This window comes from Cottoperca gobio, chromosome 24, assembly GCF_900634415.1.
Source record: "Cottoperca gobio chromosome 24, fCotGob3.1, whole genome shotgun sequence".
In the NCBI taxonomy this organism is placed as follows: domain Eukaryota; kingdom Metazoa; phylum Chordata; class Actinopteri; order Perciformes; family Bovichtidae; genus Cottoperca; species Cottoperca gobio.
This window is the reverse complement of record NC_041378.1, coordinates 12,153,651-12,168,994: the sequence shown is the minus strand read 5'-3', so window position 1 is coordinate 12,168,994 and position 15,344 is coordinate 12,153,651. Positions and strand designations below refer to the sequence as shown.

The 15,344-nt window shown below is 38.8% G+C and overlaps 1 protein-coding gene across 1 annotated transcript in view; it reads right to left on the bottom strand.

Moving 5' to 3' along the window:
- Positions 1-15,344, bottom strand: part of epb41l2 (erythrocyte membrane protein band 4.1 like 2) — a 53,139-nt gene that overhangs the window by 11,069 nt on the left and 26,726 nt on the right. Inside the window, 9 exon segments of the mRNA XM_029425997.1 lie at positions 2,330-2,362; positions 2,564-2,614; positions 6,815-6,891; positions 7,801-7,973; positions 9,216-9,313; positions 10,116-10,268; positions 13,640-13,727; positions 13,927-14,051; positions 14,136-14,232. Coding sequence (XP_029281857.1) covers positions 2,330-2,362; positions 2,564-2,614; positions 6,815-6,891; positions 7,801-7,973; positions 9,216-9,313; positions 10,116-10,268; positions 13,640-13,727; positions 13,927-14,051; positions 14,136-14,232 — 895 coding nt within the window.

Sequence of the window (15,344 nt, the reverse complement as noted above, 5' to 3'; positions counted from 1 at the left end):
GTGCAGACTGCAGAACATGGAGCTGATAGTGGTGATCAGACTAATCTGCTCTCCTTCACTGTATTCCCATGGGACTGTTTAACCATTTTCACTTAGTTTGGTTCACTTTCTCAAACACTACAGTCATTTTCTTTCTCGTATCGCTGCCATTTTCTGTCTTTCTGTCACGAATATTACAGGATACAATTAGATAGTTATTAGAAAATGAAACTATCTATTTATAGAGGAGGTGGATCAACATTCTCCTCAGAAATTGATCAATTGGACCAGAAGTTAGGCAAATCTTTTGTCTTGTAACTTACTTATTCTCTATATGCAGTTCCACCCCCTCATCTACAGATACACTACAGATACCAACTGGCATTGCATCACTATCAGTCCCACGTTGCATAAAAAGATGTATTGTTGTTGTTTTAGTATGTTATCAAACCACGCTTCACACGACGCTGGCAGCCAATCACCAGAAACAACAGGAGGAAAGCTCCTCGTGTGGGTTAGGGAGGCAGGGTTAGTGGGGTTAGACGCAGCTGCCTGGCAATAATCAAACTCTTTGATCAATCAAGGATTGGAACAAGATAAAAAACAAAATCAGCATTCAACATGCACAGAGCATGCATGAAAGTCGCGTTGGCACGCCGCTGACCCCATTCACAGAGCAGCCATTGTGAACACTCAGCTTGGGAAATTTCCTGGAAGAGAAAGTCTTGACTGTACTGTAGCAAGATACACATCAAATAAATATTTTGCATTTCTTAAGATTCAACACTGAAGACATCTTAGTTCCCTTTTTGGTGCACTCGCTTCGGGACAACACATCAGTGAGGGCCGCTTTCAGGGAACTTTGGTTATATGGATAACCTCCGGTTAACGTCCACAAGCAGATGCGATGCTCGTTGTTCCTCGGACTGCTGCTGATCTAATAACTATCACGTGTAGCAGGCCTTCTAGACAACATGTTTAAAGCTGTATTCATCTTTTTTTAAGATCTCTTAGCCTTTGCCAAGTTGTCACATTAGCATTTATTGTCCAAATGTAAGTTCAGTACTCAATCTCCTTCGCCACCAACTCCTTAGGGGAGATATCTGGCTCTGATATAGTGCAACATTTGTTTTTACACATCATTTACGACAATGTTCTTAGTCACGTTTTCCAAGCCCATGTGTTCAAAATGGCTGCCATGTGAATTAGGACGATTAACACTGAAACAATTTAACACCAAAACATTTTCAATCATACTGAAAAAAAAAAGAAAATAGCTGCAATTGAATGTAAACTTCCACACACACACGCACACGCACACGCACACCCACACGCACACACACACACATGCAACAGAGCCTGAGAGTGCGAGAGGGCGGCAGTCTTGTACAGTATAGTACAGTACAGAGGAAGTTGTAGTTCTGATGGCGTCAGAGTACACAGAAGCATGTAGTTCTTATATTCGGCCATCAGACGACGCCAGTACAAACCTCCAACATTAAATTACTGTGCCTCACATAAATATTCTCCCCATGCACTCTCATTGGACTCTGGAAGGCAGACATACGGCAAAAAATGAAATGGGAGAAAATTAATTATATAAATAATAAAGAAATAAAAAGAAATAAATGCACTTTCTTTTAACTCTAATAAAAATAAAACAAAATCAGAAACAAAATGGGAATTAAATAAATGATAAACAATAAATAAATAGTAATCGAATAAATAAATGGATTATTAAAAATGAAATAAAAACAAGTAAATTGAAATAAATATATACATATTCTTTAAACTCAGAAGCAGGCAAGTGGTGATGCGGCCAACACGTCTCAAACTGTGATGAAGGCCGGAAGATGGGTACGAGCACAAATGAACAACATTTTGGTATTCTTCACTGAATGTAATGCCGCTAGCACTCGTACCCATGTTGACACATACAACACCAACATGCATGCACACAAACCCCAATGTGCTTTCAGAGAAACCCAAAAATGATGATGAACCACAGATATGAACCAGAAACCAAACTGTAACTGTGAAACCAAAACCCACAGCAGAGCAACCAAAAGTGAGGATTTTGTGGGTGAAAGTGCCCATTCAGAATCAGATTTTACACTCAGAACCAATCTGAAAACAAAAAAAGACATATTTCTAACTTTATATCATCAATTTGTCTGTAAAAAATGTTTCAGATTGGGTTGCTAAGACATTTTTAAAAACTGACTCTGTATCATCATAATAGAGCAACTTCACCCTTAAAGAGATGTGAACCAAACCAAACCAACGCGTGTCGAGTAAATGATTGACAGACCAAATAAAAGGATCAAACCACCAGTAATAATGTTTGAACCTGAGAGGAGGCAAGCTCGCTGGCTCCGAGTGACTGTTGATGGGGTGAAGTCAGGGAGAGAGGAAGGACAGGTTACTGCATGTGTGCTCCACTACACCATAAATCCATTGCCTTTCAATACCTAAAACCACCGTTACAAAACTACAAAAGTAGTAATATCTTCATTTTTTCTATTCCTACGTTATTCTCCCGAGAATTTGCAAAGCATGCTGGGTAAAGACGGACCCTACAGACCTGGGTGGGCGTTGCTTCCGCATCACCAGGGCTTAAGTCCACCTCCTTAACCTTCAATGTCGTTGTCATTGCGAAAGGCAGTCATGACACAAAATGAGGGGGGGGGGGGGTAAGTGGAGCACGAAGAAAGAAAAATGTGAAATGGATGATGGGAAAAGTTTCCAGCAACCTCGGGGAACGTTACCGGTGATGTAACCTTTGCGCCAGTAACATGAAAAAAGACTGTTCTCGTCCTACATTACAGAAGGATTCAGTCTGTGTCGAAGTATATGTCTATCATATGTTACATGTTGTGTTTTTAATGTACAGCATTTATTTCTGGAAAACAGCTGATGAGTCGACAATACTGTGTTCAGAACACGTCCGAGTCAGATCCACTGTATCTAAGTAAACGCTATCACTACTATAGTTCCTGTGTATGTTTTTAGGACTTCAAATAGGACGATTAAGGAACTAAGATGCTGAGATGATTTCCACCAGAGGCCAGCTTTCACTTTTACTACACTGATAATTATAGTTACTCCGTCAATGAGCAGAATAAGCCGGTATTATTTCCACATGTCTGTTCCATCTGCATCCACCAGGGAAACGGCAAACACAAAAATGCCGTTATAGTTTTACTTAAAACCAAGTGAACAACGGACAGGGGTAGAGGAGGGTGTCCTGCACCTCAGGGATCATGGTCAGTGTAACACTGTTTACTCTTAACATTCATTAGCAACAACAAACAAACCAATAAGATTTAAGCGCTACGGGATGGAGGAGGTTACTGAATCTATCTGTGTGTGCCGTTATAACACCTAATCTACAACTCATCTTTCAGCGCCGCCCTTTCTCTGCACTACTAAGGCAAACTGAAACTGAAAAGCATTACCAATTTACAGCATTATGTTGCTTCATTTGATGAGCGTGACATTAATCTGCTGAGTGTCAAACACAGAGCGGACGCCTGACGCATGACAACACTAAATGCAACTTTATTTTGCCATTCTTCCGGTCTCTGTACAGTATCTAAATCACTTAATATACCTCCTATATCTTTTCTCTATATTAACAACATTAATCTATTTCAACACTGTTTTTATTCTTTATAAACTCTGAGTTTGAAATACTTTGTTACTTATTCTAGTCTTTGTACAATACAGTGGGGTTGGCGGGGTGCAGGGATGGTAAGCAAACAGAAGACAAATATATTATATAATATGATATTCAGGGCAAGGAGGTGGTGGTGGCTGAATGTACAGACAAACAGTTTACACATTCAAACATGGAGGATGTAAAAGAGAGAGGGGAGAGGGTTTGTTGGGCGTGTTGTGTGTATTTATGCAGCAGGGTCGCACATCTCTTGCGTCCACGTAGCGCTGGTGTGAGCGTGGTGCCTGATGCGTGGAGGCGTGTGTGTCGGCGTGAGAGGATAGCTTAACTGATGCTCGGACTGATCGTTTGCCATTTCGGCGATGAACGTCGGCAAAACTGTCTTTCGCTGACTGGAGACCATGTTCTCGAGGTAACACAGGGTCAGGCCGAGGGGTGTGGCTAAAATCAGGGCTAAGACCAAGGACTGGCTCGCCGTCAGCATCACAACCAACAGGAAGACGACCAGCAGGCAGGGCAGGAACAGAGGGGAAGGATTCAGGAGGTAGCGATGTATGCATGGGGTTAGCTTGGAGCAGGAGAGGGAGGAGAGAGATGGGACAGAGAAGAAATAAGAGGGCAGAGAAGACAGAGAGGGGAGGGAGGAAAATGAAGAGGCAATTGGAGGACAGGTAAGAGAAGAAATGGAGGGCAGGTGAAGTTGTGTTGGCTGCCAAAGAATAGCAGGAACCAAACTGAAACCTTTGGGAGGCTGATAACTCGTTATAATCGCCACAAAACGAGTCCATTTTAATGCCAAACCGTTAAGAATTTGGCGCAATCTGGGCGTTACCAAACCTTCGGCGGAGAGCTTGGAAGTTAAAAAGCTCAGTTTCTTGGTCAATCCTGAAAATAGCTTTGTGGGAAGACACCTGTTCCCATTCTTCCCCCAAATGGAGAGAAAACACAGGCTGAAAGAAACGTATTTAACCACACCCCTCAGAGAGAACCGGCTCCACCAATTAGGCAATCCAGCTGTTGCTGTGGTTTCAGCCCGGCAGCCCTCCTCAACTCCAAAAACCTCCGAAATGCATGTTTGGGAGCTTGTGATCGGGGGAGAGGTCAGAGGGTTTTGTGCGAGATCAGCCGACTGATCGGAGAAAAGAGAGAAGGTGTTAGAAGGGAGGGCCCACAGCGTGTGAGAGGCGGCCGTGTCGTGGATACGGTCCTCGTCTTCAGAAATGTCTGAGAGGCCGCGGTCGAACTCAGAGATAGTGTCGAGGGATGGGGGGAGGGAGGAGAGGGAGGATGATGAGGAGAAGGAGAGAGGAAACATGAAGATTGACTGATGGAGGTGGATCACAGGAGAGAAGAACGAACACACACACACGAACACACACACACACACACACACACACACACACACACACACACACACACACACAGAGCAGAAGAAGGATTTAGAGGAAACGGAGTGGGTGGGGGAAAGAAAGGAGAGACCAGCGCAGACACATCCACAAAGTGTAGCAGCAAGCGGTGAAGAAGTGAAGTAAGTTCAACATGAAAACCAAAACAATGTGTATTCCAAATATCATTTCATTTGTTGTGAAATTATGACAAAAATGACAGCATGCAAGAGGGAAGAACAAAACAAAAAGGAGTGTGTGATTGACAAAAGAGAGAGGGAAAGAGACATAACATTAGTCAGTCAACAACACACCGAAAATAGGTTAAAAGTGAACATAGCAGGGCTGAGCACAGTGCAGCTGTGTGCAGAAATAGTGTCAACGGGGGGGGGGGGGGGGGGCACCACTGGACGAAGGCTAAGACAGTCCCACAGTGCTGGGGTGTGGGCGAGGGCAGAGAGGAGAGAAGGGAAAGAGGGGAGAGGGAGGTGGAACAGAAGGCCTGCATACCATATAGTTATACGTTCGATAAACTAAGTCGTGGATCCCTGCTGAGGGACAGAACGCTCTTCAGTAGACGGCAGAGTCGTGCACACCTGCCTGTAAAAGCTGCTCTAAAGTTGTGTTAAGATCTGAAGGAAGCCGTTAAAATGATCAGAATCAATAATCATATTTATCCAGTGAGCATTAAATGAAGACCTGAAACCTTCTCTGTCAGTCTTGTTGGTCTGTGTAGCCTCTTTCTCTCACACACACACATGCACAGCTTATGGAGAGACACTACAGGCAAAAACATTCAAAATGCGAAATTCGGTGTCTAACCTAGACTATTTGCGTCAGTAGATTTCTACTAAATTCATGAAAAGTTAGCAATAGATTATTTCTAATTTGCATACTTAAATCGTACATTTTTGTATAACACTTATAGTCAGATTTATATAACATTTTATTCCTAAAAACATTGTTTCTTAATCTATGCAGTGATACAAAGAGATATCCTACATTCCCTCTGTAAAAAGAACCTGGCTTTATCCAACGTTCAGATTTCTGTATGCACATGAGCACATATATAATAAGAAAATGCCTCATTTCCATATTTAAACATAACATTTCAGTGAACTTGTAATACAAACATTTTTTTGTCTTAATGTAAGTAATCAACAGGGGAAGTGTTGATGTATTAGTTAACATTTTTACCCAATTCACCTGTAGTGTCTCCCCTTAAGGGGGCAACAGTGAGGATGCCTGCTGGTCCTAGAGGAGGCAAAGATAAGTATCTAAATTATCCTGTGAAAACAGAAATGACATTAGCATATGACTCTCGTAGTCCCGGTACTATGCATGGCCCCAGAGTCAGCTATTCAATTCACATCTGTTGCCAATTCTTCTGTTACTACTGTTTACCATTTCATTCTTCCTACACACAGTTAAGATACAATCCACTAGGTTTGTCCCCACAAGTGTAAAGCTTGAGATAATACTGCTGCACGGTTCCTTGTGTGTTTACCACCTCTAACAAAATTAGGATACCAACCCAGGAAAAATGCATGTTGCTAATGTGAACAACATGTTGACACACTCGTGAATGTAAAACTAAGCTAAGAGAAGCTTGTATACACACTAGGACGAGCAAAAAGGTGTCAAAGCTAGAAACATGTGGATTCTTTTCATCATATAATGTCTCTCTCTTTGAGGAGGGGGACCACACGACACACACACACACACACACACACACACACACACACACACACACACACACACACACACACACCTTAGAGTCAGAGTGGAGCTCCAGGTGGGGCTCACGTCCGTTCTCAGATGTAGCTTCAGTTATGCTGATCCTTGGTGCTGAGGAATGAGACACAAAATCAATTGGTAAAAAATGTACATCATTTTCAACTTCTCTACAATCCAACACAAAATTAAACTGTGTGATTCTTCCACGTCAACACACTTTCTAAACACGAAGGTTGGATGCATCTCCTTTCACACACTGTGCTTTGGTTTTGTAGTAAAGTAGCAGTTTAGTAGAGTAAAAAGATTACATTTGAGGTATAAAACTGCAACAACTAAACAAGGATGTGGGATTGAAGTGGAATAATGTGTCCAGCAGGGGGCAATGTAAGATGGTGGAATAACCTGACACATGTAACACAGCAGTGCACAGCTGCATGAAGTGGGATCTGTAAGCCAGAGCTGGGAAAACCATAAAAACAACATGTGTGTGCTGTTTTCCAAAGACAACAACATATGTATTTGACGTGACAACGGCTCATTTAAAATATTAAATTAGCAACAATCTTACGCAGATATTAAGAAGATATTAATTATTAATTATCAATTATTAAATGTGATCAGAGCATCTCTCTCTCCGCTATGACGAGTGAGTGACATGAGAGTGACTGTGTGTCTCTACATGCTGTACTTTTTTCATTGTGAGGGTCGTTTTACTTTTAGATACACATAACATTCTTTCTTTCCATCTCTTTCTCTCTTTTTCTCTCTGTCTCTCACTGTGTGACAGGAAACATATGCTGCAGCTATTTCCTGTATCTGGTCAGACACTAGCATTTTACATCCAAAACACAGAAACACACACACATACACACACACAAACCCTCCATCCACACCCCCACTTCCATCTGACCGTCATTCCTTCCACAAATCTTTTTTGTCCGTCTGTCCATGCATTGAATATTGTTTAGAGTGAAGCTGGAATGCCGTCTTTCTGTTTCTCTTTGTCAGTGAGTGCGTTACCTCCATCCAGACTGCGGCTGATACGTTTGGATGAGGTGCGTTCGAAGTTGGGTGCGGGCCGGTCTATGAGAGAGCTGGCCACGCGGGTCTGGGCCTGGGTTCGCCCGCTGTAGCGGAACTTGGAGCCCAGAGTCAAGAAGCGGGCCTTGGTGGGAGGCTCTGGTGCGTTTAACCTACAGATAAAAGACAGAGAGAGGGAGGGAGGGAGGGAAAATGGGCAAGAGGAAAGTGAACATCAAAAGACACAATGAGGATTTTTCCTAAAAAACAATGTATAGACTCACACAAAAATGATCACTCCTAGTCATCCCTTATGACACACTAGAAGTGTGTAGCGGTATACACAAAGACCGACAAAAATGGCGTACACGGCGCTGATAAAACGGCGAGGGTGACAAAGGTGGAATCTGGGGTTGGCGAGCACCTTATAGCTATGATTGGTCATCCTGAGAAACTAGCAAGAGTATGGAAGATTTTGAAATTATCCAACTGGAAAAAAACAGCACTCGCTCAAATAGTCGCTAAATCTAACGAAAGAGTTGTCAAGTTGTCAACACTGACAGCCCGTCTTATTAGGCCTCCCTCCATAGCCACACAATTATCATTATGATAATGATAACAACAAACATGGCTATTGTTAGTACTCACAACTATCAAACTAGCAGCTCGTGGAAGACTCCGGAGAGTGCACAGGAAGAGTACGCGCAGGTAGACAGGGAGGTGGGTAGCAGAATGAAATGATTGGACGGACTTATTGCAGGTCTGCCACATCGTGTATTTTGTTTTGTTTTGTTAGAGCATTTGATGTTTGATATCATTGCTGTTGGGATGTAAAGAGAATTTCGACAATTGTAACAAAGAATGTTTGGGAAGAAGATTACGAACTCTAGCTTTAACCATCGCTGAGCCAGGGAGGAGGGGCCAACTTTTAAATGTCGTGTTTACAACTGACAAATCCTACTCAGTGTACCTTTAAAATGTTTTATTTTGCAAAACAATGTAACAGTAACAACTACATGCGCATGTGCAAGAGAGGCACAAATGTTTCAAGGCAACTCTTCCCTCAACAGGATATTAAAGCTTATTCCTCTACACACACACACGCACACGCACACGCACACATGCACACGCACACATGCACACGCAGCAATGATGAGCACCTGGTTCATCTTTTGTGTGTGCATCAGTGTGCATGTGTTGCCCCGGGCATCAGACTGGTTAAACAACCACAAGATACACGCTCTCAACTTATTTTCTGGAGAGAGACCCGGCCTTTTGTTGAGCCTGATAAAGAACACATTCCTTTATTGAACGTTACCTAACAACCCGTTTCAATATCCTAAACTCCAGACTGGCCATCTCTGAAACCCATGAGCGTACACAGGACGTGTTTGCTTCAGTTTGTGTATTTCTACCTGAAGAAACTGTGATTCTCCACACAGACTTTCCACAGCCTTTTGGCAGAGCGATGATTCTGGAGTTTGAATCCCACCGTGCTCTCGAACTGCTCCGTCTATCAAAGAAACATGTAAGTGTTAATACAGACATTACCAAATGTTACTTACTTTCAAAGATTTCGTCAAGCACTGTTTTTTTTCTTTTCATGGAATTCACTCAAAAGCAAATCGCTTATTTTCAAATATAAATGTTTATTGAAGATGAATAAATGATAAATGATTGTGCAAACACTGATATAAACAAAGAATTATGACATTTTATCCACCGCAGAAGAAACTCAAACTACGTACCGAATGTTATGAGTACTCAGTTATTATGTTTATGCTTCATGTGCTGCATTCTTCTGTGTAGCGCCGAGTAACTCTCTGTATTTATACGTGTGTTGTGACAGTTTCACTTTCTGTGTTTTCATTTTTATTATTTAGTTTGGGATGCCAGCCAGGTTTCAATCTTGGCATTTAAGATTGTCAGTTATGTTTGGTTTTAGTTTTGTTTGTTTCTTTTTTTTTTTTATGTTCAAATCAAAACTCACAAAGGAATGCAAACAACCTCAAACGTTCACCCCGCACATGAATGACCATAATTACAACAAGAACAACACAAGCACAAAATCTAAGTGCAAAACCAAAATATATGTATTTAAGACTCAAAAACACCCACAGTCTAAATAAGTTGATGTATCTACTGTAAAGACGTATGCTCTTATATTACAATAACAATCTTAACACCATCACACTCCACCACCTGTGTCCATGTTAAACAACCCCATTCTCTTTTATGCTAAATGACTTGTCCTAAAACACGGTAGTAAATATAAATCTGAATATAAAAGAAATAACATGTGCGTGGGTGCTTACTTCTCCTGGTCTGATCTTAATGTAGAAGTTGTTCCTCTTGTATGAAATCTTGAGTATTTTGGGCCAAGCGAAACGATTTATCCGAAGCCTGTCTTTGTAAACCAGGAGTCCGTTGGCGCACACGCCTAGCATGATGTCCACGCCCTCAGAGTCCTGTAATAGTCAAGAATAAAATGTATACAAAACATATTATGAAATAAGTCATTAATCACTGTGAAAACATCTGTATATGCTCTATATATATATATATATATATATATAGAGCATATATATATATATATATATGCTATAGATACACATATATATATGCTATATATATATATAGCATATATATATATATATATATATGCTATATATATGCTATATATATATATATATGCTATATATATATATATACACTATATATATATATATATATACTATATATATATATATACTATATATATATATATATGCTATATATATATATATATATAGCTATATAGCTATATATATTATGCTATTATATATATATGCTATATATATGCTATTATATATGCCTATATATATGCTATAATATATCCTATATATATATGCTATATATATATGCATATATATATATGCTATATATATGCTATATATATATATGCTATATATATGCTAATATATATATATATATATATATATATGCTATATATATATATATATGCTATATATATGCTATATATATATGCTATAATATGCTATATATATATATATAGCATATATATAGCATATATATAGCATATCTATATATAGCATATATATAGCAATATATATATGCTATATATATGCTATAATATATAGCATATATATAGGCAATATATATATGCTATATATATGCTATATATATATATGCTATATATATATATAGCATATATATATATGCTATATATATGCTATATATATATATGCTATATATATGCTATATATATATATGCTATATATATATATAGCATATATATATATGCTATATATATGCTATATATATATATATGCTATATATATGCTATATATATATATATATATATAGCATATATATAGCATATATATAGCATATATATATATAGCATATATATAGCATATATATATATGCTATATATATGCTATATATATATATATATATAGCATATATATAGCATATATATAGCATATATATATATAGCATATATATAGCATATATATATATGCTATATATATGCTATATATATGCTATATATATATATGCTATATATATGCTATATATATGCTATATATATATGCTATATATATGCTATATATATATATGCTATATATATATATATATATATATATATATATATATATATATATATGCTATATATATATATATGCTATATATATATATGCTATATATATATATATATATATATATATATATATATATATATATATATATATATATATATATATATATATATATATATATATAGCATATATATATATATATATATAGCATATATATATGTATATATAGCATATATATATATGTATATATAGCATATATATATATATATATATATATGCTATATATACATATATATATATATGCTATATATATATATATATATATATATATATATATATATATATATATATATATATATCATACTGCACACCAATTGATTTTTGAAAGTAGTCTGCATAAGCTCAACAGGAACTCAATTAGCACACAAACACTCATTCAGTGCGACTCTAACGTGGTTAGCTGACAGACTAACTCACTGACAAAGCTTTTAAGTCCAAGGCCGTCTGGTAATGGTAAGGGCGGTATTGATTATAGTCGTACATTTTACACGGGACAAATCTGTTGGGCCTAATGCAGGATGTTGATAATGGACAGTTTTACTGGGACACACAAACACACCACATGGCCTTGACATGCTATCAGCTGCTCGTCGATCTCTGTGCTAGTAGATCCACATTTCAGCACTTAAAGCTTGGACACGCTGACACAATGCAACACAAGTTACCATTTGCTTTTTGTGGTTTCTGTGAGTAAACGATGAATCTTCAGTGACTCCAGAATTTCTACAAAATCTGTTCTATAATCTTAATATGTTAAGTGTAAGTATATATTGCAAGTATAAAAGACGGCAGTCAGCTATGGTGTAACAATCTAGATCGACTTTACTGAATAAATACTGATAAATAATGCAAAAACACTGAGTGGAAGTCTTACAATTTACTTTATTAATGCACCAATTGTATTTGTATTTCTGTCCCTGCTGCTGTTTTTCAATCTCAAATTAAATTCTCAAGTGCAACAACTGCAATTCTTGCTGCTAATGCTGCAAACACAAGACACTTTATCCAACACCTGATTCCCTAAAGTGCAACTTTCAATTGTTTTATTACACATTTCTTATCTCCAGAAATACATAGTCTTCAATGTGACAGCACGCACACTACCAACAACTGAATCATTTGCACTTATTATTTACACATGTGCTTTTTCTTATTGTGACATGTCAAAATGTCTTCAATGAGAAAGGTCTGTTACACCAAAGAACCCTGCTATCAAACACTGTTGTGTCCGAACATGATGGTGTTGAATACATTTAGTTTTGTTCAGGCAAATCAACCAGCAAAACCAATATTGCCCAATGAAACCCTTCCATATAAAACCACATTTGTTGGGTAAAATACACATTTACTAGCCTTATTTTCAAACAGATAATTACGTGTATCAAATGTTATGAGACGGTTAAATTGTGTCATGTTTTACTAATAAACATAGAGAAGTGCATTTGTATCCAGATAATACAGTATGACATTTAGTATTTGAAAGGGTTCCTTTGTAGGCCTTGGGGCCATGAAACTTGCAAAACAAATTAATGGCACAGGACAGAATTAGATCTTCCCCTTGAATTCCCACAACTTTGGTATGCCAGAAAAAAAGATTTGCAACATTTGAAACGCTCTCTCAGCTGCTCTCATCTTTTCCCCCGATTCTCCCACTGTGTTGCAAACAAGTGGAGCGTGCCCTTAAAGGGGACTCGCCTCTTTCTTTCTTTCAAGAATCTGTCCCCATCTCACTCTAACATTATCTCTGCCCGTCATGTCTCCGTCTCCTCTATCTCACGTCCTATCTTTCCATTTTCTTCCCCCCTTCCCTCTCTTTCCCCTATTTTTCTGACCGTCTTGCACAAAGACACAAAAATACTCAGACGCACATGGAAACATGCACGCACTCTGCTGATGACCTGCTATCCCTGTGAGAGAGACTGGCTGTTCCCATGGCAATGGTTTCCTTGAGTGTTTGTACAGCTGACACACACACACACATACACACACACACACACACACACCAAATACATTTTGCTAATCCCCTGATGTTAACAACAATGGAGAGGGAAAGGATAGAAGGGGAAAAGGAGGTGAAGAAGAGAGGAGAGGAAAGGAGGTGAGAGGAAAAGGAGCAGAGGAGCAGAGGAGAGAATAAAAAGGAGGAGAGGAATAAGATTCATTCATTTATTTATTCATACCTTAGCATGGTGCAGATCCACCCCGTACATGGACAGTTTCTTGGCATTTTCTAGAAACTGGACGTCGGCCTGTGCTGGTGTCATTCCCCTAAACACCCAGAAAAAGCAAATTACTACTACAGGTTAAGAATAGCATCTAGGTATTAATACAGTGCAGGAAAAACATTCAGTCCTGGTCCCTTTACTACGGTACATAAACAAACAAATCTATAGCTTTTAATGGCAAGGAAAAGACATACATATTTCTTCCTGACTACTTTTGACAACATGACCCTGTTCTCTCTGACCTGTGAGACTTGTGGAGTTCAAGAATCTTCTCCTCCATCTCTTTGTTCTGATTGGGTGCAAAGGTCAGCTGACTGACGCTGTCCAGAGGCCGAGGCTGGTCGGGTTCATAGTCACCAACTTCTGCCTGTAAACCAAAAGAAGAAAGTCAATAAATATATCCTGATGCAGGAAAAGGCACACTGTATATCCATACATATTGATATTCTACCTGCAATGTGTAAGACCCCAGCAGAGCGTGAGTGACAAAAGAGCAAGGCAGTCGTCCTGAAGCCACATCTTCCCGGAGCTGCAGACACAACAGGTACCTACAAGAGAGAAAAAAAGGTTTAAGTTGAAACTAAATCTACTCACAAGGACAAAAAAAACAAACTTTGCCCTAAGCCTTTCTTTGAACTCAAACCGGCTCCATTGTTCATGATAATAATAAAACGATCCGAGCAGCCAAACTGCCTCCTGTGAGTCCCGAGCAGACCGGGTCAGCTGGGGCGGATTAAACATCTTTGTTGGTGTCGTGTTTGTTGTACAATGTTCTTAGTATTCTGGTGCACCGGTGTGTTGGTATAACTTTATGCCTAATCCGCACCATGTCATACCCGAACTCAGGTGCGGAACGTGCAGTTAGTGAATTGTCCAGCGCTTGTGTTGGATTAACGACACTGTGAACGGTCCCCGTGCTGTGAAACCGCTGTGGAAGAATTCATCATGTGAATGGAGCTTCTGTGTGAATGACTAATTCAGACACCTCAGGGTGCTGGTAAATGTATCTGAAAGATGTCTGCTGACATGGAGGCTTAAACCCCAGTCATCCAAAATACAGGGCTTCTCTTCGCTATATTGCTACAGGACAATAATGTGTTTTACTTTGTTAATAAAAAGGTAATTGCAGAATGAAAGAAAATTGGACAAATATTATTAAATGAAAGGAATTGCTTTCCGTATATATATGAATGCAAACAATAATACAGTCTGGGGCAAACCCTGTGAAAAACAGACAGGAGATTGCATTTAATCTGTCTATTGAAACTTAACAAAAGATGAATGAACTTGTATTGGAGGAGAAAGAGTGTAGCTACACAATGCAAGTCAGCTGTTGGTACTGTATATGAGTATGTGTGTTAGTGTGTATCCTCGATTAACCTTTAGCTACAACTATCAGAGAAATTGTTCGCCCCATTAGACATACACCTGTGTGCTCGGCGCATGCCGGTGTTTGTGTGTGTGCATGCAAATGAACAAATATAAATGAATTAGCAATGTGCACAATGCCGACTTGTGTCTGTATGTTTTTTTTTTACTTTTGCTTTCTATTGTAGGCCTTACAATCCATTTTTAAAGTGACATTTTAAAGTTGCACCAAGCTATTTTTTTATATTAACAATGGGTCAAATGATTATGTGTAAAGTGATGGGGGCTTATA